At 41.3% G+C, this 24,171-nt stretch overlaps 1 protein-coding gene across 1 annotated transcript in view; it reads left to right on the top strand.

The window, feature by feature from the left end:
- LOC112068343 (protocadherin-17-like) overlaps nucleotides 1–10,394 on the top strand; it is a 24,696-nt gene extending 14,302 nt beyond the window's left edge. The window contains exon 4 of the mRNA XM_024135463.2: nucleotides 9,106–10,394. Coding sequence (XP_023991231.1) covers nucleotides 9,106–9,716 — 611 coding nt within the window. The 3' untranslated portion in view covers nucleotides 9,717–10,394. The remainder of the gene's footprint in view (nucleotides 1–9,105) is intronic.
- Nucleotides 10,395–24,171: the final 13,777 nt, after the last annotated feature.

The following is a 24,171-nucleotide window of genomic DNA, read 5'->3' as shown; positions in this document are numbered from 1 at the left end:
TCATTCATTCAGGATGGACAGTACTGTTGTCATCAGGTGGACAGTACTGTTGTCATCAGAGTGGACAGTGACGTTGTCATCAGCGTGACAGTACTGTTGTCATCATGTCCTGGACAGTACTGTGTCATCAGTGGACAGTACTGTTTTCATCAGTCGGACAGTACTGTTGTCATATGTCCTGACAGTACTGTTGTCATCAGGTGGACAGTACTGTTGTCATCAGTGACAGTACTGTGTCATCAGTGGACAGTACTGTTGTCATCAGGTGGACAGTACTGTTGTCATCAGGTGGACAGTATGTTGTATCAGGTGGACAGTACTGTTGTCATCAGGTGGACAGTACTGTGGTCATCATGTGCCCTGGACATACTGTTGTCATCATGTCCCTGGACAGTACTGTTGTCATCAGGTGGACAGTACTGTTGTCATCAGGTGGACAGTACTGTTGTCATCATGTCTGGACAGTACTGTTGTATCAGGTGGACAGTACTGTTGTCATCAGGTGGACAGTACTGTTGTCATCAGGTGGACAGTACTGTGTCATCAGAGTGGACAGTCTGTCATCAGGTGGACAGTACTGTTGTATCAGAGTGGACAGTACTGTGGTCATAGTGACAGTACGTTGTCATCAGGGACAGTATGTTGTCATTATGTTGACAGTACTTTGTCATCAGTGTGGACAGTACTGTTGTCATCAGGTGGACAGTACTGTTGTCATCAGTCTGACAGTACTGTTGTCATCAGGTGGACAGTACTGTTGTCATCAGGTGGACAGTACTGTTGTCATCAGTGGACAGTACGTTGCATCGTGACAGTACTGTGTCATCATGTCCCTGGACAGTACTGTTGTCATCATGTCCCTGGACAGTACTGTTGTCATCAGGTGGACAGTACTGTTGTCATCAGGTGGACAGTACTGTGGCATCAGTCCCTGGACAGATACTTTGTCATCAGTGGACAGTACTGTGTTCATCAGGTGGACAGTACTGTGTCATCAGGTGGACAGTACTGTTGTCATCAGGGACAGTACTGTTGTCATCATGTGGACAGTCTGTTGTCATCGTTGGACATGACTGTTGTCATCAGGTGGACAGTACTGTGGTCATCAGGTGGACAGTACTGTTGTCATCAGGTGGACAGTACTGTTGTCATCAGGTGGACAGTACTGTTGTCATCATGTGTGACAGTACTGTGTCATCAGGTGGACAGTACGTGTCTCAGGTGGACAGTACTGTTGTCATCAGGTGGACAGTACTTGGTCTTCATGTCCCTGGACAGTACTGTTGTCATCAGGTGGACAGTACTGTGTCATCAGGTGGACAGTACTGTTGTCATCAGGTGACAGTACTGTGGTCTTCATGTCCCTGGACAGTACTGTTGTCATCAGGTGGACAGTACTGTGTCATCAGGTGGACAGTACTGTTGTCATCAGGTGGGCTGCTTTCCACTCCATTGCTATGAGCTGTGTGTTTGTGGTATGCTCAGGAGGACAAAAATGGTTGCCAGGGGGATGTGGGTGTGTGTGTGTGTGTGTGTGTGTGTGTGTGTGTGTGTGTGTGTTTGGTGTGTGTGTGTGTGTGTGTGTGTGTGTGTGTGTGTGTGTGTGTGTGTGTGTGTGTGTGTGTGTGTGTGTGTGTGTGTTGGTCAGGGGAAACGGCAGGCCAGACTCTGTGGGATGTGTAAATTCAATCCCACCTTTCTGGAGCACATATTTCTGAATGTTATTCTCCAGACCCTGTCCAAAGACCAATCAAATGGAATGATATTGAAAGAAATGTTTCATATATTCAAACGGAATTGACACACACACAGATGCTTACTTGACTGTAATGTCAATTAATTTATAGACCTGCATTTTGTGAGATAAGATAAGTGCAAAGAACAGGGCAATGCATTTAATATGAATAGCTTGTGTTATGGATTTTTTTCTGACGTACTCAGAGTTGTGTCTTTGGTTGTACAAAATGTTGTTTTAAATCTAAACTAATGTTACACTAAATGGTTACTCTAAGGGTTGGTCAGTTTTATATTGAATTGACATGCAGTTTGCAGACAGTTGATCCTCTGGGCAATCGGTTTGTGGTATGATGTATTTGCTCTATAGGCCCAAGTTGCTCACGTAGTGAGGTGCAGGTGGATGTGTTCTTTACCTGGACAGGATCATATGGTCTGGAATAATAGTTTAGACTTAGTACAAAGTCACCACAAGCCCTAACAATAGGATGGATTGAGTGTTGTTTTTTTTGTATTTTCACCTTTATCATAGACTCCTCTCAGCTGTGATACAGGCGATGAATGCACCAATAGCTGTCCCCCTCGAAATATGTATTGTCTCCAGGAGCCTCTAGCTGCGTACGTACGGGCGTCTCTGTACTAGGCTTTTTCTATTTACCACGACCAGGCAGGTTCTTTGTCTTTGAAAACATTCCCCCCCCCCCCCAGCTTAGCCGTAATACCACCACCCGTGTGATCCCTTTAAATGGCTTCTTTGTGTCCCTGGCTTTTAACAAGCGTCCACAAGGCACACGCCTGCAATTGTAGACCCATTAAAGATGATTAGTCTTTGAACTCTCTGGTACTTTAAGAGATTTTAATTACACTGACTCTGGCAGGTACATGGCAAGACACAGCCAGATGTCTACTCTGGCTATGTTTGTAAGATCCCCACAATGTCTTTAGAAATAGCTACAGTACAGCTGTTTCTCTTTAATTTGACCACTCTGTTGTCGCTAAAATAAATCCTGCGTCACAGGAAATGCTAACGTGTATTTGAGTTATAAAAATGCTTCTAAAGTTTTGAATTTCCACAATTTCAGACTTAATTTGCACTAACGAAAAATGTATCAACCCCTAAAAAAATGTCCATTAATTATAATCCACATAATAATGAACATTTCCTGTTACTGCAGGATTCTTTTCCTGCTGTCAGAAACTGGTCAAATTAAGATCCTACATCTGTATGTACAAAGGGAAGTTTCTAACGTGTGGTTGGTCTGTGTTGTGTGAGACATGGCAAATCCGCATACCATCCACCACTGAAAGATGTACAGTGGGGAGAACAAGTATTTGATACACTGCCGATTTTGCAGGTTTTCCTACTTACAAAGCAAGTAGAGGTCTGTAATTTTATCATAGGTACACTTCAACTGTGAGAACGGAATCTAAAACAAAAATCCAGAAAATCACATTGTATGATTTTTAAGTAATTAATTTGCATTTTATTGCATGACATAAGTATTTGATCACCTACCAAACAGTAAGAATTCCGGCTCTCACAGACCTGTTCGTTTTTCTTTAAGAAGCCCTCCTGTTCTCCACTCATTACCTGTATTAACTGCACCTGTTTGAACTCGTTACCTGTATAAAAGACACCTGTCCACACACTCAATCAAACAGACTCCAACCTCTCCACAATGGCCAAGACCAGAGAGCTGGTGTAAGGACATCAGGGATCAAATTGTAGACCTGCACAAGGCTGGGATGGGCTACAGGACAATAGGCAAGCAGCTTGGTGAAAAGCAACAACTGTTGGCGCAATTATTAGAAAATGGAAGAAGTTCAAGATGACGGTCAATCACCCTCGGTCTGGGCTCCATGCAAGATCTCACCTCGTGGGGCATCAATGATCATGAGGAAGGTGAGGGATCAGCCCAGAACTACACGGCAGGACCTGGTCAATGACCTGAAGAGAGCTGGGACCACAGTCTCAAAGAAAACCAATAGTAACACACTACGCCGTCATGGATTAAAATCCTGCAGTGCACGCAAGGTCCCTCTGCTCAAGCCAGCGCATGTCCAGGACCGTCTGAAGTTGCCAATGACCATCTGGATTATCCAGAGGAGGAATGGGAGAAGGTCATGTGGTCTGATGAGACAAAAATAGAGCTTTTTGCTCTAAACTCCACTCGCCGTGTTTGGAGGAAGAAGAAGGATGAGTACAACCCCAAGAACACCATCCCAACCGTGAAGCATGGAGGTGGAAACATCATTCTTTGGGGATGCTTTTCTGCAAAGGGACAGGACGACTGCACCGTATATGAGGGAGGATGGATGGGGCCATGTATCGCGAGATCTTGGCCAACAACCTCCTTCCCTAAGTAAGAGCATGAAGATGGGTCATGGCTGGTCTTCCAGCATGACAACGACCCGAAACACACAGCCAGGGCAACTAAGAGTGGCTCCGTAAGAAGCATCTCAGGTCCCGGAGTGGCCAGCCAGTCTCCAGACCTGAACCCAATAGAAAATCTTTGGAGGGAGCTGAAAGTCCGTATTGCCCAGCGACACCCCGAAACCTGAAGGACTGTGAGAAGGTCTGTATGGAGGAGGAGTGGGCCAAAATCCCTGCTGCAGTGTGTACAAACCTGGTCAGAACTACAGGAAACGTATGATCTCTGTAAATTGCAAACAAAGTTCTGTACCAAATATTAAGTTCTGCTTTTCTGATGTATCAAATACTTAGTGCATGCAATAAAATTGCTAATTAATTACTTAAAAATCATACAATGTGATTTTCTGGATTTTTGTTTTAGATTCCGTCTCTCACAGTTGAAGTGTACCTATGATAAAAATTACAGACCTCTATATGCTTTGTAAGTAGGAAAACCTGCAAAATCGGCAGTGTATCAAATACTTGTTCTCCCCACTGTATCTTGGCACGGGGTGTGCAACTCGTTTGACACAAACACACTAACTTTGATAACAAAGAGCTATTGTTTCGGGCAAAGTGAGTCTTCGCCTGTAAGCTGTGAAAATAAACTATCACTGTGAGTCAAGGTATGATAGTTTCCTATATTTAACCACTTTCCATATGCATTGCAAAATAAACATAAAATGCCTTGTTGGCACCTCTCTCAACAGATGCTCAACCCATATATCAATTCTTAATTGTCTGAACTCATTTGAATTCAACGCACATAGTGAGTAGTGAATGTAACACTGGATTTTTAGTTACCACAGTCATAAAAACTGTAGTCCAAAATATCAACTGTGCAAATGCTTCCATGAACCTTTTCAATATACAGACCTCTCTCTCTACATCATTGTCAAAGGCTAGTTTCTTTACAGTGGGGATAGCTACCTTTAAAAATACATTTAAATTAGTCTCTTTCCTGGTCGTACTGCCTATGTTGTGGTTGTTATACAGTGCCTTCGGAAGGTATTCAGACCCCTTTACTTTTTCCACATTTTGTTACGTTACAGCCTTATAAAAAAAATTATTAAATAGTTGTTTTCCCTCATCAATCTGCACACAATACCCCATATTGACATCACAATACCCCATAATGACATCACAATACCCCATAATGACATCACAATACCCCATAATGACATCACAATACCCCATAATGACAAAGCAAAAACAGTTTTAAGAATGTTTTGCTAATTTATATTTAAATTTTTTTAACATAAGTTTTCAGACCCTTTACTCAGTACTTTGTTGAAGCTTTACAGCCTCTAGTCTTTATGGGTATGACGCTACAAGCTTGGCACTTGTATTTTGGGAGTTTCTCCCATTCTTCTCTGGAGATTCTCTCAAGCTGTGTCAGATTTTTTTTTCAGGTCTCCAGAGATGTTCGATTGGGTTCAAGTCCGGGCTCTGGCTGGGCCACTCAAGGACATTCAGAGACTTGTCCTGAAGCCATTCCTGCATTGTCTTTAATGTGTGCTTAGTGTCGTTGTCCTGTTGGAAGGTGAACCTTCGCCCCAGTCTGAGGTCCTGAGCCCTCTGGAGCAGGTTTTCATCAAGGATCTCTCTGTACTTTGCTCCATTCATCTTTTCCTCGATCCTGACTAGTCTCCCAGTCCCTGCCGCTGGCTTCCGTCTGGTCACTCTACCATAAAGGCCTGATTGGTGGAGTGCTGCAGAGATGGTTGTCCTCCTGGAAGGTTCTCCCATCTCCACAGAGGAACTCTTGAGCTCTGTCAGAGTGACCATCGGGTTCTTGGTCACCTCCCAGACTAAGATCCTTCTTCCCCATTTGCTCAGTTTGGCCGGGCAGCCAGCTCTAGGAAGAGTCTTGGTGCTTCCAAACTTCTTCCATTTAAGAATGATGGAGGCCACTGTGTTCTTGGGGACATTCAATGCTGCGGAAATGTTTTGATACCCTTCCCCAGATCTATGCCTCGACACAATCCTGTCCCAGAGCTCTACGGACAATTCGACCTCATGGCTTGGTTTTTGCTCTGACATGCACTGTCAACTGGGGGACCTTATATAACAGGTGTGTGCCTTTCCAAATCACGTCCAATCAGTTGAATTGACCACAGGTGGACTCCAATCAAGTTGTAGAAACATCTCAACGATGATTTCATGGAAACAGGATGCAACTGAGCTCAATTTCGAGTCTCATAGCAAAGGTTCTGAATACTTATATAAATAGGGTATTTCAGTTTTTTTTATTTTATAAATTTTGCAATTATAAAAAAAAAAAAAAAAAAAAATCTTTGTCATTATGGGGTATTGTGTGTAGATTGATGAGGATTTTTATTTATTTCATCCATTTTACAATAAGGCTATAGCGTAACAAAATGTTTTTAAAAAGTCAAGGGGTCTGAATACTTTCCGAATGCACTGTATGTATAGATATGTAAAACTGCTGGGGTTTTTCCTCTGACTGGAGATGAAAAGCAGTTCCCAGGCAGCATATTTGGTTCCTTAGAAGTTTTTAGTTTCCTATTGGTTCTGGTAAGGAAGCCATATATTTCCTGACTAGTAAAACTATAAAAATAAAAAAATAAAACATTCTGTGATCGGAAGTGAATTTTGCCTGTTCTGGGAACGTTTATTTTAGGTTGCAGGGAGGTTCTGAGAACGTTTTACTCTGGTCCGTTGAAAGTTTTATTAATACTCAAAAATATTGGTTGTTTTGAGGTTGGAAGTTTTACCCCCCCTTTTTCGTGATATCCAATTGGTAGTTACGATCTTGTCTCATCACTGCAACTCCCCAACGGACTTGGGAGAGGCGAAGGTTGAGAGTCATGCGTCCTCCAAAACATGACATGCCAAGCCGCACTGTTTCTTAACACACTGCTCGCTTTACTCAGAAGCCAGTCGCACCAATTTGTTGGAGGAAACACCATCCAACTGACAACCGGAGGTCAGCTTGCATGCCTCCGGCCTGCCACAAGGAGTCACTAGAGCACAATGAGCCAAACCCTCCCCTAATGCTGTGCCAATTGTGCGTCGCCCCATGGGGCTCCCGGTCACGTCCAGCTGTGACACAGCCTTGGATCAAACCCAAGGTTGTAGTGGCGCCTCAGCACTGCAATGCAGTGCCTTAGACCGCTGCACCACTCAGGAGGCCATTTGGAGTTTTTTTTTTATAACTTTCTTAAAACATTCACAGAATGAAGACTTTTAATAACAATGCTAGATTATTTTTGGGGTTAACTCTTTTGAGCTCCAAGCACAGATGGAAATTCATTTCCTTAGGTATTAATCATCCAAAAACATCTGTGAGATTCAAACCTATAATCTTGGTTTCTCTGTCCATGGAATTAGTCCACTGCGCCACCTGGATGGAGCTAGGATGACATGTTTTTTAAGCTTACAAAGCTGTTCATTTTAGTCTATTCAAACAGACCTCATTTCAAAGAAACAAGCACTCATTAAGATCCGGTGTGGCCAATTAGTGGGTGAGGCCAACACACCTGAACACACTTAACAAGATAGAGGTTAGAGAGAGTTTTGTTGATGCTGAGAATGGAATGTATATGTTTTTAAATAACCATGAATAGAACCATGAGGACACCTGAAGGAAACGTTATGCTGAAGTATGGAAATTCCCCCAGAAGATTGTTGTTTCTTAACATTCTCTGAACTATTTGAGAACATTCCCAATGTCAAACCAGTTGGAGAACGTTCCTAGAACATTGCCAACATTTAAATTCAATCTAACCAGGTTTGAAGTTTTAGGAAATGTTCTGTTAAAGACAAGAATAAAAGTTTTGGGGTCAAGTTCCTTAAATGTGCTGAGATTATTCCAAAGCCAAGCAACTATCCTGCAACATTCCCAGAAAGTTGTGGGAAGGTTGTTTGCTAAATAACCATAGGACAACCACGCTCTCACCAAGCTCTAAGAAACATATGGTTCTCAGAACGTGATGCGCTAGCTGGGATGCTTGTCAGAACACTATGTGCTAGCTAGGATGGTTCTCAGAACACTATGTGCTAGCTAGGATGGTTCTCAGAAACAACTACTGTTGCTAGCTAGGATGGTTTTCAGAAACACTATGTGCTAGCTAGGATGGTTCTCAGAACACTATGTGCTAGCTAGGATGGTTCTCAGAACACTATGTGCTAGCTGGGATGCTTGTCAGAACACTATGTGCTAGCTAGGATGGTTCTCAGAACACTATGTGCTAGCTAGGATGGTTCTCAGAACACTATGTGCTAGCTAGGATGGTTTTCAGAACACTATGTGCTAGCTAGGATGGTTCTCAGAACACTATGTGCTAGCTAGGATGGTTCTCAGAACACTATGTGCTAGCTAGGATGGTTCTCAGAACACTATGTGCTAGCTGGGATGCTTGTCAGAACACTATGTGCTAGCTAGGATGGTTCTCAGAACACTATGTGCTAGCTAGGATGGTTCCCCTCAGAAACACTATGTGCTAGCTAGGATGGTTCTCAGAACACTATGTGCTAGCTAGGATGGTTTTCAGAACACTATGTGCTAGCTAGGATGGTTCTCAGAATTTTATGCGCTAGCTAGATTGACTGTAATCTGTAGTTCGTCTGCCTTGCTGGATATGCCTTCAAAAGCACAGGGATTGTAATGTGTGGGATCCATGTTGCAGTTTTGCCAAATCGAACTGTTTCTTTTGATTTAATATGCATTTTGAATTCACATTTTCTCTTGATCGTAGTCCTGACAGACTGGAAATTGGAGTGGTTGTACTAATTCCCTAGAAATCATTTATTCATTCTTCTATAGTTTTTATTCGAGTAGGTTTGGGAGGACAGATGGGTCTCTAGTGCTGAGATTGAGCTGGCTCTGAATTACATTTTATTATTTAACTTGAATATTTGATAATACCTCAAATGCACCCATCCCTTTGTAAAGTGGTTGTCATTTAATAGCAACTTTTTAATTCTTTCCTTAGGACAAGGCAGATCAGTTCACTGCACAGATGAATGTCGTGCGCTGGGCCATTCTGACAGATGCTGGATGCCAAAGTTACGGGTAGGAGGCCAAGCAGACAGCGGCGATAATCGCACCGACCTTTTCATCCCAGTGGGAATGGAGGCCATGGTGGAGACAGAGATTTATGGCAGCCTCAACCGCAGCGCAGCCAGAAAAACCCTCAGCACGTTCGGCAAGGAGCAGCGGGACAGCACCATCCTAGTGGCCAACATCAAACCCTACTTCAAGTCTCAGCGTGCCCGCAGTCCCCAGTTGCAGGAGTGCTCCTCTGCGTCCAGCAGCCCCACCAAAGGGAACACACCCCTGGACTCCCACACCAAAGGGCCTAGGGAGGAGGTGGGGAGGGACGGGGAGGGGGGCTCAGACAGCAGTGCCTATGGACCCCCAGACGGCCAATGTTCACCGCCCCATACGGAATTGGAGGAGCCGTCATACATGGCTTGCGACCTCAGGCCCAAGTCCCTGTCGAACAGCCTTATCCACAGCTCTGAGATCAGATCTGGGATCATCAGCCAGGAGTGTGGGGGGATGGAGTGTGTCAGTCCAAACCAGCGGGACTCTGGGGACTGAAAGGTCAGGGTCTGGGCCTTGCTCTCATCTGGGTGCCGTGTGATGAGGTCACAGATGAATGACGGAAGGGTAATTTATGTTCACCCAGGAAGGTTCCAGACATTGTACTGTATAACCAAAAACCATCAGACATTAACTCTGTCTTTTTTTATTCTGTGGTTTGTTGTTAAAAGTAAAGAAAAACATGTATGTCCATGGTTCTGACTGCTGTGAGCAGAAGGGGAAGAAAATCATTGCTTTCATGCTATTATGTGTTTTCATGCTATACTGTTCAATTTAGATGTCCGTGTTTTACACAATTCAAGCTCCAATTTTGTGAGGCTGTTGAACGAATTGCTGCTGTTAAGGTATTGAGTCCTGTCTGCTTTTGTTAAGTGATTTGCTTTCGTCTTCACTTACTGTAGTGTATGAAAAACATCCGCTTGGATTTATAATTTAAGTGAAATACAACGTGAAGTGTCTTATGAACGTTTAAATGCGACTCTGCTCTGGTAAACCAGGGAATGTCCCTTTTCATAAAACCATTTGAGGTTGCTGAAAAATCAAGAAGTTTTTTTACAAATGTATTTGTAATTTTATTGTCGGTTTATGTGCAAAAAAAGCTGAGCTTTCAAGTGAATATGAGCTACTGTACTTGTGTATTGTATTAAATTTGTATACACACGTGCTACAGCGGAACACAGAATGTAATTATTTTTTGACAAATGGTGCCTCTAAAGCTATCAAGCTTTATTCTGCCTGAGGATCATAATTATCTCTCCAAGGTGTGGTTCAAGGGCCGACATGATTTATCTTGCTTAATCAACTGTCAGAAAAGGCTGCAACCCCACAAACACACCAAAACGAGCCGTGACTATTTACAATAGCGGTCGCGACCCCACTCTAGTTAACTTGATATTATCATACTCATTATGCGATCATGACTCTTACCACAGTCACCTTTCTTTTTAACACCAACTAATTATCTTTAACAGCAACTAATTATCTTTAACACCAACTAATTATCTTTAACAGCACATAAATTAAATCAGACCATGTGAAGTGGTTTAGTTTATTCAAGGTGTGTCGACCTCAGCTAGTGTACCTCATTACACAGCAAATCAGCCAAGTCTATGCTGCTTCTATGCTGCTCAAGCATTAAAGTAACTACCAAATGAAAATCTCACTTTAAAAAGTTCATATTCTGTTAACTCCAAATAATGTTGTTGACTCCTCCTATACTCGAATTTGTGGCAAAAGCATAAATTGGAGAAAAAACACTTAAAGCTTAAAGTTGTATTTCAAACAGAACGTTTAAAAAATGCTTGCTATTTTCTCATAGAACATGATGTCATCTCCCTGAGGAGGATAAGCTGGCCAATCACCAGTCTACTTGCGTGAATATTTGTAATGAGTATACACCCACAACATTCTGTTGTTGGGATACGCCCACACCATTCCAACACAGAAAAGCTGCTTTTTAGCATACCTAATTACCTTATTTTTTTGAAGGAAAACTATTTCACTCATATTGTACTGTAAGTAATTATAGGTCATATTCCATATAAATCTTGAAACAATGGTCAGTTACTTTAAACAAGACTCCAATGTATGTATGGTACAAGGACATTTGTTGATGTAGTAGCACTAGTGTGCCTGAATGTAAGGCCAGCTGAATCAATGTTCCTCTACCTCTGCACCACCCTGAGGAGAATCACCCTGAGAAGAACCACCCTGAGGAGAAATCACCCTGAGGAGAACCACCCTGAGGAGAACCACCCTGAGGAGGAACCACCCTGAGGAGAAATCAACCTGAGGAGACACCACCCTGAGAGAAATCACCCTGAGAAGAACCACCCTGAGGAGAAATCACCCTGAGAGAAACCACCCTGAGGAGAACCACCCTGAGGAGAAATCACCCTGAGGAGAAACCACCCTGAGAGAAACACCCTAGGAGAAAATCCACCCTGAGGAGAATCACCCTGAGAGAACCACCCTGAGGAGAACCACCCTGAGGAGAATCACCCTGAGGAGAACCACCTTGAGAAGAAACCACCCTGAGAAGGAATCACCCTGAGGAGAACCACCCTGAGGAGAACCACCCTGAGGAGAACCACCCTGAGAGAACCACCCTGAGAAGAACCACCCTGAGAAGAACCACCCTGAGGAGAACCACCCTGAGGAGAAACACCCTGAGAGAGAATCACCCTGAGGAGAACCACCCTGAGGAGAACCACCTGAGAAGAACCACCCTGAGGAGAAATCACCCTAGAAGTATAGAAACAGTTTGTCAAGAGAATCTCAAGAGACACAAGAAAAAACGCCTCAGTGTACTACAATCTGCAGCAGTGGTAAGTACTTCAGGTAAAATTGATGGACAACAGCAATGATATGGCAGCCCAAAACATTTGGAACGCCTTCTAATATTGAGTTGCACTCCCCACTTTTGCCCTCAGAACAGCCTCAATTCGCCGCACTAACCATGGAACTTCGTGATGACACGGCCAAGTATTGTGCCATGCATTGGGTTCAAACGGTTATGGCTTGGTATGCGCTCCGCTCCATAATGATTAATTAGCCTATGTTTCTTTTATTATAATATATATATATATATATATTATATATATATATATATATATATATATATATATAATTATATATATATATTATCAACTGTAAATAATGATCCTCAGTAACAACCACATGACAGCGTTTTACAGAGGAAGCAAATGAGGTTCGCTGGACCTTATTCATGTTTTTTTCTCATGTAAAGGTGGTGAAATTAATACGGAATTATTAGGGAATTATTAGGGAATTAAGTCAAAGTCAGAATACGGCGTATCTGTAGAAACACTTCCTCCAACTTAATTTATTAAATCTGTAGACACACCTCCACCTTAAATTTATTAAATCTGTAGACACACCTCCACCTTAATTTATTAAATCTGTAGACACACTTCCTCCACCTTAATTTATTAAATCTGTAGACACACTTCCTCCACCTTAATTTATTAAATCTGTAGACACACCTCCTCCACCTAATTTATTCAATCTGTAGACACCTCCGCCACACCTTAATTTATTTGATCTGTAGACACACTTCCTCCATCTTAATTTATTTAAATCGTTAGACACACCTCCGCTACACCTTAATTGTTTGATCTGTAGACACACCTCCGCTACACCTTAATTTATTCGATCTGTAGACACACCTCCGCTACACCTTAATTTATTTGATCTGTAGACACACCTCCGCTACACCTTAATTTTTTGATCTGTAGACACACCTCCGCTACACCTTAATTTATTCGATCTGTAGACACACCTCCGCTACACCTTAATTTATTTGATCTGTAGACACCACCTCCGCTACACCTTATTTATTCGATCTGTAGACACACCTCCGCTACACCTTAATTTATTCGATCTGTAGACACACCTCCGCTACACCTTAATTTATTCGATCTGTAGACACACCTCCTCCACCTTAATTTATTCGATCTCAAACTAATAGCGAGTGAATAGCAAGCTATTTTCATTTCAGGTCAGAATACTCATAGAAAAACTTGAATCCCTTGCAGCTCATCTGGCTCTTATACGGTAAGCTACTCTACTGCTCCTCTACTGGCTATTCACTCAATGCTTTTATTATTATGACGCATTGATTTCTAGTTAGATCACCGTACGCGTCAGCAGCCTCTAAAAAAGGCTGTGTTTCACAATAGCCAAATGATCCCCACCAATTGGTGTTTCTATTTTCCGCTGTCTCTTATCTGTAGACGTGTGACTTCTGTGTGTCATCTCACCGGGAACGGCACAGTGCTGGTTTCCCAGGATCCTGTCATGTTACCTCCTCAGGGGGAAAACATATTCATTTTGATTTCGATTGGTATTTGTTTCCGTTGCTAGTATTGACACAATTCCAGACCGAGATGTTGTCGCTCAGCAGGCAACTCTGATGAGCTCATCTGCATAAATTTAAATATTCTTTGAGGGGGAAATTGCGTTGGTCACCGCAACGAATTCCCGTTGAAATGCCAGGAACCAACATCACATCTCTCGTCCTCTACTTTATTCCCCAGAATGTTAAACCACTTGAAAGCAAAAACAGGTGACAGCTGAATGTCAATCTGAAAGTACTCAGGCAATTTCATCACATTTACCCCTGAGATCCTTTAAGATATCCCTTACTCTCAACAAATGGCTACAGGTTAAACTCCCAAGTCAGCGGCAAATTATGCAAAATATGTTCATTGAAGAAAACACTCCTTTAAAACACTCCTTTAATTAATTAATTAATTTAATGACTTGACATTAAAAAAACGAAGTGGTGTTGAGGACCGCTGAATGCAGATTATGGACAGGCATAGCACACACTGTGGGATGGATGAACATGTCTCTCACAATGATTACAGTCAGAATGAATAGGAATTACAGACAATGACAGCGATCAATGTACTACCCCCCCTCCCTTCTTCACCATTTTACACCAATTATTTATTCCGATGAAATAGGACCATTCAGTTGACATGCTTACCCTGAGCACATACGCTTTTAATTCAATAACACATAGGCGATAAGAGTTTGTCTTTACCTCCACCAAATGCTGTGGGAAATGCTTCCACTTGGTTGAAAGCTGTTGGTGGGGAAAAACCCTGAGAGCGTGTCATAAACAACATTGAGAGAGTACCTTCCCTTCAAGTTAAAAACACCAGTCCACATTAGTCACCCCAAAGAGCCTTTCTTTTTCTAGTTAAAAACACCAGTCCACATTAGTACCCAAAAGAGCCGTTCTTTTTCTAGTTAAAAACACCAGTCAACATTAGTCACAACAAAAGAGCCTTTCTTTTTCTAGTTAAAAGCAACCAGTCAACATTAGTCAGCCCAAGGGCTTTTCTTTTCTAGTTAAAAACACAGTCACATTAGTCAGCCCAAAGGCTTTTCTTTTCTAGTTAAAAGCACCAGTCCACATTAGTCACCCAAAGAGTTTCTTTTCTAGTAAAAGCACCAGTCAACATTAGTCAGCCCAAGAGCCTTTCTTTTTCTAGTTAAAAACACCAGTCAACATTAGTCAAACAGAGGCTTTTTTTCCCCAATCCTCCTTTCGACGTGTCTACTTTATTGCTGACGAAGATGTTAGAATAGATATAATTTGTAATAAGAATCTCAAAGTGTTGTAAGAAACTTTCAGCTAATATAACAGGAAAGAAAAAACAACAGTATTGTAAGACTTTACTGTCTTTAAAAAAATAAAAATAATGTTTACAGTGTTTCCAAGACTTTTGCAAACCCTTAGAATTTCACTAGGGCAGAGAGAGAGAGAGAGAGAGAGTATTTATCCACGATGTGTTTTATGCACTCTAAAAGTCAAGAGAAAAAGACCTAGCAGTGGTGCAGTCTTTTTCTCTTAGAAGATCATGACACTGTTGACTGCATGTAGTTTTCAGCCTCACCTGGGAATTCAACCCGTTAATAGACCCTGTCGAACGCAAGGAGAGATGGAGAGGGGGGAAAACACTGGAGCCCACAGTCATCCTTTCTTTAAGTGCTTGTTAGAATTGTGTTACTGATGGCTTTTCTCTCTGGGAAGAGTTGTAATGCAGCTCAACCTGTCAATCAACAGTGAAGGTTGTAATGCAGCTCCAACTGTCAATCAACAGTGAAGGGTTGTAATGCAGCTCCACTGTCAATCAACAGTGAAGGTTGTAATGCAGCTCCAACCTGTCAATCAACAGTGAAGGGTTGTAATGCAGCTCCAACCTGTCAGTCAACAGTGAAGGTGTAATGCAGCTCAACCTGTCAATCAACAGTGAAGGTTGTAATGCAGCTCCAACCTGTCAGTTCAAAACAGTGAAGGGTTGTAATGCAGCTCCAACCTGTCAATCAACAGTGAAGGGTTTGTAATGCAGCTCCAACCTGTCAATAACAGGTGAAGGGTTGTAATGCCAGCTCCAACCTGTCAATCAACAGTGAGGGTTGTAATGCAGCTCCAACCTGTCAATCAACAGTGAAGGGTTGTAATGCAGCTCCAACCTGTCAATCAACAGTGAAGGGTTGTAATGCAGCTCCAACTTCAATCAACAGTGAAGGTTGTTCGAGCGCTCAACGTCACAACAGTGAAGGGTTGTAATGCAGCTCCAACTGTCAATCAACAGTGAGAGGTTTGTAATGCAGCTCAACCTGTCAATCAACAGTGAAGGGTTGTAATGCAGCTCCAACCTGTCAATCAACAGTGAAGGGTTGTATGCAGCTCCAACCTGTCAATCAACAGTGAAGAGTTGTAATGCAGCTCCAACCTGTCAATCAACAGTGAAGGGTTGTAATGCAGCTCCAACTGTCAATCATCGTAAGGGTTGTAATGCAGTCCAACTGTCAATAACAGTGAAGGGTTTAATGCAGCTCCAACCTGTCAATCAACAGTGAGTGTTACAGATCAAGACAGGATAGAGAAATAGAAGGAAGTCAGCGGAACTTCTGATGGGCTCCTTTATTGGTCAAAACATCAATGTCTCTCTTACTACTGTCCTCTGTAGAGAGTATAGAGTAGAAGTAGTAGAGAGTAGAGTAGTAGAGTAGTAGAGTAAGTAGTAGAGTAGTAGAATAGAGTAGTAGAGTAGGTAGTAGAGCAGTAGAGTAGTAGGTATAGAGTAGTAGAGTAAGTAGTAGAGTAGAGTAGTGAGTAGTAGAGTAGAAGAGGTAGTAGAGTAGAGTAGTAGAGTAGTAGAGTAGAGTAGTAAGAGTAGTAGAGAGCGTAGAGAGTAGATGTAGTAGAGTAGAGTAGAGAGAGTAGTAGAGGTAGAGAGTAGAGTATAGAGTAGTAGAGTAGAGTAGGTAGAGTAGAGTAGTAGAGTAGAGTAGTAAGTAGTAGAGTAGAGTAGAGTAGTAGAGTAGTACAGTAGAAGTAGAGTAGTAGAGTAGTAGAGAAGTAGAGTAATAGAGTAGTAGTAGCAGTATGGTAATAGAGTAAGTAGAGTAAGAGTGGTAGAGTAATAGAGTAGTAGAGTAGTAGAGAAGTGAGTAGAGTAGTAGAGTAGTAGAGTATGAGTGTAGAGTAATAGAGTAGTAGAGTAGTAGAGAAGTTAGAGTAGGTAGAGAGTAGAGTAGTAGAGTAGAAGGACACTCAAAGTCAATATTAAATGAATCATGGTTTTATTGTCAGCAAGCTGGAGAGGTCACAGTCAACTTAAATACACTGCTCAAAAAATAAAGGGGACACTTAAACAAACAATGTAATCCAAGTCAATCACACTTCTATGAAATCAAACTGTCCACTTAGGAAGCAAACACTGATTGACAATAATTCACACATGCTGTTGTGCAAAGGGAATAGACAAAAGGTGGACATTATAGGAATTAGCAAGAAAACCCAAAAAAGGAGTGATTCGCAGGTGTGACCACAGACCACTTCTCAGTTCCTATGCTTCCTGGCTGATGTTTTGGTCATTTTGAATGCTGGGGGGTCTCACTCTAGTGGTGCATGAGACGGAGTCTACAACCCACACAAGTGGCTCAGGTAGTGCAGTTCATCCAGGATGGCACATCAATGCGAGCTGTGGCAAAAGGTTTGCTGTGTCTGTCAGCGTAGTGTCCAGAGCATGGAGGCGCTACCGAGGAGACAGGCCAGTACATCAGGAGACGTGGAGGAGGCCGTAGGAGGGCAACAACCCAGCAGCAGGACCGCTACCTCCGCCTTTGTGCAAGAAGGTGCACTGCCAGAGTCCTGCAAAATGACCTCCAGCAGGCCACAAATGGGCATGTGTCAGCATATGGTCTCACAAGGGGTCTGAGGATCTCATCTGTGAGAGCACCGCCAGCATTCAAAAGTGACCAAAACATCAGCCAGGAAGCATAGGAACTGAGAAGTTGTCTGTGGTCACCACCTGCAGAATCACTCCTTTTTTGGGGGTGTCTTGCTAATTGCCTATAATTTCAACCTTTTGTCTATTCCATTTGCACAACAGCATGTGAAATTTATTGTCAATCAGTGTTGCTTCCTAAGTGGACAGTTTGATTTCACAGAAGTGTGATTGACTTGGAGTTACATTGTGTTGTTTAAGTGTTCCCTTTATTTTTTTGAGCAGTGTATATAAAGTACCGGTCTGAAGGGAGCTCTAACGGGGCAGTCCCGTTAGTTCCCTTATATACTGGTTACAGACACATTACATAGGCATAGTTCATAGTGTTGGTTCCGGCATGTATCTGGCACCATGACCCCTCATATCTTTACCAGGCACAGGCAGGACCCAATGATTGTTTATGACACCAAAGTCAAGTAAGTACAATTAAGTAAAATGTCCTTCATATTCCATCCTTTTATGACTTGTGTGATAATAGTAATTACATTTTAAGGTAAGCAAGTGTTTAACTTCTATATCAATCTGTCTATTGAAGTAAGGGAAATCAACACAAACCAGACACTTCATCAATTCAAGCCCTTCACTCTGGGTTGTACAATCCAATTGGTATGGTGTACTATCCTCTTAATTAAGGTTGTACTTCTATTAATGAGAGTGTATTTATTAAAAATACACACACACAGCATATTAAATAACACACGCTGCAGCCCATTTGGCAACTTGGGATCTTCCAAACAGGGAATCCAACCAAGTTGCAGGCGTCCACTCTGTTTGTGGGGAATTATTCTTAGCAACAGTGGCAATGTATTCGGTGAGATCAGTCATATTAGATGAGTGATCTGGGACAAAAGTACAACATTTATTGCCAATGATCGCACTCTTGACCTGCCAAAAGATAGTCAAGAGCCTCTCTGTTTTGCAGAGCCAATTTACACAATTATTTTAGCATTGCCAATTTTTTCTCTACGTCTCTAGAGATCTCCCGAATTTGATCTAGGGCACATGCATATTGACTTTCACAGGGAAGAGCGAGAACACATGATATAAAAGTTTCACACCAACCTTGATAAGAATGAGATTGGGGCGAGGTTAGCGCAAACTACAATCTAGTGGCTCTCCTCATATTTTAGCGGCATCGCTCTCTCTCTAGAAGCGTCACCTTTCCATATCATAATTAGAACTATTCATAAATGATCCAACCCAGATTTAGAATGACAGTCCTTAGTGCGTCACGTTGGTTCTATCACTTTAATGTAAGACCCTCAACTTAGCACACACTGACACTGGCAGAATGTACATTTACGTTGACATACAGTATATTCATCTTATATTTCTAGTATTAACTATTCTCAATACTTGTGGTATTGACAGATTGGTAACTCAATTCAATCTTAGTCTAAATTACTATACATTTTGCAATGTGCAGACCTCCACAATCAACCTGATACCCCAAATTAACCATTTTGGATAAGCCTAAATCAATTATGGGCATGGTTAACCACCCCCCTCCATCCCGGCACTCATCTTTCTGGCGTTTCTTCACGTTCTTCTTCAGATAGTGTTTCAGTTTGTCCTCCCAATAGCACATGTTCAAAGTGGATGGCCCTTGATAATGTCTCTCACCTGAACCACCACATTTACAGTCCATTATGTCTCCGCTGTCATTTACAGTCCATTATGTCTTGTCCATTTTCCTACCAGTACACCAGCAAGTTCGGACGGGGATCTCTCTCTCCATGCTCAAACCACGTGAACTCATGTCGCACTCCTGAGAGAAAAGGCATGAGAGGCATGAAAGGCATGAAAGGCATGAGGCCTTACCAGGAAGTCAGAACAGAGGTCAGAGGTCAGTCAGCCCTATTAAGTGAGTGTTTGTTTTCCTGTACCTTAGACATTATTTAAAGATATTTCAAACATTTCAGACATTTTGTGTATCAGGTTTACATTTGTTTTTTTAGTACATTTCTTCTAATCAAGAGAATTTACATGTGTGCACCCAAAACTCTGACAATAGAAACTTCAGAAAAGGTAATTTGGGTACAGCATCCTAAAACCAAAATTAAAAGACCCCACACAATAACTCAAACAGAGTATTAACCGCTAACAAATATTAATTAAAAGGTGGGTTGTGTGTGGGTGCTGGCATGTATATAGTAAAAATAGTAGGGTAATAACAAACTAAATGGCCAGGTCTTACTAAATGTGGGAGTTCCCTTAACAGCTGGATCCGGGTACCTTTAAGATGATACAGTGTCCCGTAAAGCTGAATTTAGGCACTTTCTAAAGTAAACAATCTCAGAGCCCCTCTCTTGTAATCAATGTAATTTTGACCTGTAGCATTGACATACAATTCTGTACAACCTGTCTCTGGGACATGAACTTAGTTGAAATATAAAACCTGCTATTTAACAAATTTGCTAGGACCTTCAAAAGAGTTGGTGATGTGTTATCAGCTCAATACTCTGTACTAAAAACATTTACCTGGATCTACTTCAATTCTGAACACAGTTCCACATAATGAAAACAGATTATTGTTTTAGATGACATTAGATTCTTACTTAAATCCCTGGTGCTACCCAGAAACTATAGAATTTTGTAATAAATTGTCAAAAACGTGTCTTACTCAATTATTCATACCTCTGTCCCAAATTTCCCCACTGTGTCTCTTGCAGCCTTTTTGAGTTCAGTGTGTACTGGCGGCTATCTATTGTTCCACAGGAAGCTTATCTATCACAAACAACAGATGACTTACGCACAAGAGCAGTGGACCAGGCCTTGAAGGGTGAGCGGCCTCTAATTTAACATCAGTCCCAATGCTCAATCTTCAAATTACTAAAATACTGCATTATGAGCATCACTCTCAAACAACATTTTGCTTTTCCCCCCCTATTGCAAGGTTTAAAACAAAACAAACATGATATATTTCTCCGTATTGGAATGCATTGTATTCATTTTAGTATACATTCAGAAAGTTACTCTCTATTTGTTTATTACCAATCTCTGTTGGATATTCACTTTCTGCTTCAATATTTATGAAATGTCTGTATTTTAAGATTCATGTGTAATGGTTTGTAGGGATTATTATGAATTCACTGTGATGGCACTGTCTATCAGTCCCCTGTAGATGGTATGCTCTGTCCATGAAAAGTCTCTACCTAGCAAGTTAAACGGTTGAGTAGGTGAATACAGAAAATCATTGGTTCTATTTAGCAGGGTATGGGGTTTATTTCAAAATCTATTACCAGAGTGGAAGACATCTCAAGTGTTTATAGTTGTGTTGGTTAGGGGAAAGTCAAGTCCCGTACAATGCCTCAACCTTGTCCTTCTCAAATGATCCATAAAGGGACCACTCTGAACATTCCTCAGAATAGTTTTTACACCACTTTCCTACGTCTACGTGTGGGTGTGCAAGTTTGACATTATTATAGTTTTCTATTGTTGCCTTATCAGATCATCATAAGAACCCATTATACTCAATATTATGTTACATTTTCTCTAGTAACCCATTATACAAAATTCCTCTTTTAGACTAGTGTTCTATTCATACAAGGGTTTAGATGTGTACACTACTTCTATTTAACAGCATATTTGGGAATAATAATCTGTTCTTTCATATCTCCATACAGAAGCCCTATATAACGTTATAAATAGTTATTCATGTCCACATGGCAGCAACGACCACAGCGCAGCAGCCCGAGAGGTACACATATCGGGTTCTCAAGGAAATCTCAGTGTCCGGGGGTCATCGATAAACTATTGATACATTGTTACAGCCGTTACCCATCTCAACTGTTACCCTCTCAAATTTTTCAATGGCTTCTCCTGTCAGTGCTCACTACCTGTAGATCGATGGGAGGTGGTGGACAGAACCTCCTAGATAATGTTATAGATCTGAAAACTCAGCTCACAGAACTGGTTGTGTTATTCGACTCAGTAATCCTCTTGTACACCAGAGCTAGTCCCCTGACATCTCTCATTCACTCAGTAATCCTCTTGTACACCAGAGCTAGTTCCCTGACTCTCTCATTCACTCAGTAATCCTCTTGCTACACCAGAGCTAGTTCCCTGACATCTCTCATTCACTCCCTCTTGTACACCAGAGCTAGTCCCCTGACGTCTCTCATTCACTCAGTAATCCTCTTGTACACCAGAGCTAGTCCCCTGACATCTCTCATTCACTTAGTAATCCTCTTGTACACCAGAGCTAGTCCCCTGACATCTCTCATTCACTCAGTAATTCAGCTACAGTTGAAGTCAGAAGTTTACATACACTTAGGTTGGAGTCATTAAAACTTGTTTTTCAACCACTCCACAAATTTCTTGTTAACAAACTATAATTTTGGCAAGTCGGTTAGGACATCTACTTTGTGCATGACACAAGTCATTTTTCCAATAATTGTTTACAGACAGATTATTTCACTCATAATTCACTGTATCACAATTCCAGTGGGTCAGAAGTTTACATACACTAAATTGACTGTGCCTTTAAACAGTTTGGAAAATTCCAAATGGACAATGACCCCAAGCAAACTTCCAAAGTTTTGGCAAAATGGCTTAAGGACAACAAAGTCAATGTYCTGGAGTGGCCATCACACTGACCTCAATCCTATAGAAAAGTTGTGGGCAGAACTGAAAAAGCATGTGCGAGCAAGGAGGCCAACAAACCTGACTCATTTACACCAGCTCTGTCAGGAGGAATGTGCCAAAATTTACCCAACTTATTGTGGGAAGCTTGTGGAAGGCGTTTGACCCAAGTTTGACAAACGTTTGACCCAAGTTAAACATTTTAAAGGCAATGCTACCAAATACTAATTGAGTGTAAGTAAACTTCTGACCCACTGGGAATGTGATGAAAGAAATGAAAGCTGAAATAAATCATTCTCTATACTATTATTCTGACATTTCACATTCTTAAAATAAAGTGGTGATCCTAACTGACCTTAGACAAGGAATTTGTACTAGGATTAAATGTCAGGAATTGTGAAAAACTGAGTTGAAATTTATTCGGCTAAGGTTTATGTAAACTTCTGAGTTCAACTGTAAATTTCAATTTTAATAGTACTATTTTCAATGCATTTAATATCCAAATTTCTATAATTTGTGTTAGAGCTTAATATATCATATCTCAAAATCACACAACTTTCACATCCTCATTCACTTAGTACTATTCCCAAACACACTCGGTAATCTCCCCCATTACCCCATGTGCATCTTCAATGATTATTGTCGTTACTTGGTATGCACCATGTGTATACTGCTATACATATAAATAACACCCCGTATTTAAAAACACCTTGTGTTATTTGCAGTGGCTGCAGATCACGTACACTGTTCTTCTAAATGCCTGTCAGTCAGGCTTTCCACGGTACCGTTACACCCTCGCTCTAGTCTTCATAAAACTACTGAACAGCCGTCTCTCTATAAGACTATGGGTACCTTTTTATGTTGCTCACCTTAATTAAAAAATGTTATCATTTATTTTACATTTTTACACAGATTCATTTAAATTGACTTACTGAAAGCAGTTACTGTTCCTCAATTGTTCGCGGATGTCACGTGGAGTAGTGGAGTAGTAGAGTAGTAGAGTAGTGGGTAATAGAGTAGTGGAGTAGTTGAGTAATAGAAGAATAGAGTAGTAGAGTAATAGAGTGGTAGAGTAATAGAGTAGTAGAGTAATAGAGGAATAGAGGAATAGAGTAGTAGAGTAGTAGAGTAGTCGAGTAGTAGAGTAGTAGAGTAATAGAGGAATAGAGGAATAGAGGAATATAGTAGTAGAGTGGTAGAGTAGTAGAGTAGTAGAGTAATAGAGTAGTAGAGGAATAGAGGAATAGAGGAATAGAGTAGTAGAGTAGTAGCGTAATAGAGTAGTAGAGTAATAGAGTAGTAGAGTAATAGAGTAGTAGAGTAGTAGAGTAATAGAGTAGTAGAGTAGTAGAGTAGTAGAGTAGTAGCGTAGTAGAGTAATAGAGTAGGTAGAGTAATAGAGTAAGTAGAGTAGTAGAGGAATAGAGTATAGTAGAGTAGTAAGAGTAATAGAGTAGAGTAGTAGAGTAGTCAGAGTAGTAGAGTAGTAGTTAGAGTAGTAGAGTTAATAGAGGATAGTAGAGGAATAGAGTAGTATAGAGTAGTAGAGTAATAGAGGAATAGAGGAATAGAGTAGTAGAGTAGTAGAGTAGTAGAGTAGTAGAGTAGTAGTAGGAATAGAGTAATAGAGTAGTAGAAGTAATAGAGTTAGAGTAGTAGAGTAGTAGAGTAATAGAGTATAGTAGAGTAGTAGAGTAGTAGAGTAGTAGAGTGGTAGAGTAGTAAGCAGTAGTGATAGTAGAGTAGTAGAGTGGTAGAGTAGTAGAGTATAGGTAGTAGAGTAGTAGGTAATAGAGTAGTAGAGAGTATGGTAATAGAGTAGTAGAGTAAATAAGAGTAGTAGAGTAGTAGAGGTAATAGAGTAGTAGAGGAATAGAGTAGTAGAGTAGTAGAGGAATAGAGTAGTAGAGTAGTAGAGTAGTAGAGTAGTAAGAGTAGTAGAGTAGTAGAGTAAGTAGAGTAGTAGAGTAGAGATAGAGTAGCAGAGTAATAGAGTAGTAGAGAGGAATAGAGTAGTAGAGTAGTAGAGTTAGTAG

The sequence above is a fragment of the Salvelinus sp. IW2-2015 genome, unplaced genomic scaffold (assembly GCF_002910315.2).
Source record: "Salvelinus sp. IW2-2015 unplaced genomic scaffold, ASM291031v2 Un_scaffold463, whole genome shotgun sequence".
Classification (NCBI taxonomy): Eukaryota; Metazoa; Chordata; class Actinopteri; order Salmoniformes; family Salmonidae; genus Salvelinus; species Salvelinus sp. IW2-2015.
The sequence above is the reverse complement of the archived record's forward strand: the minus strand, read 5'-3'. Positions and strand labels throughout refer to the sequence as shown.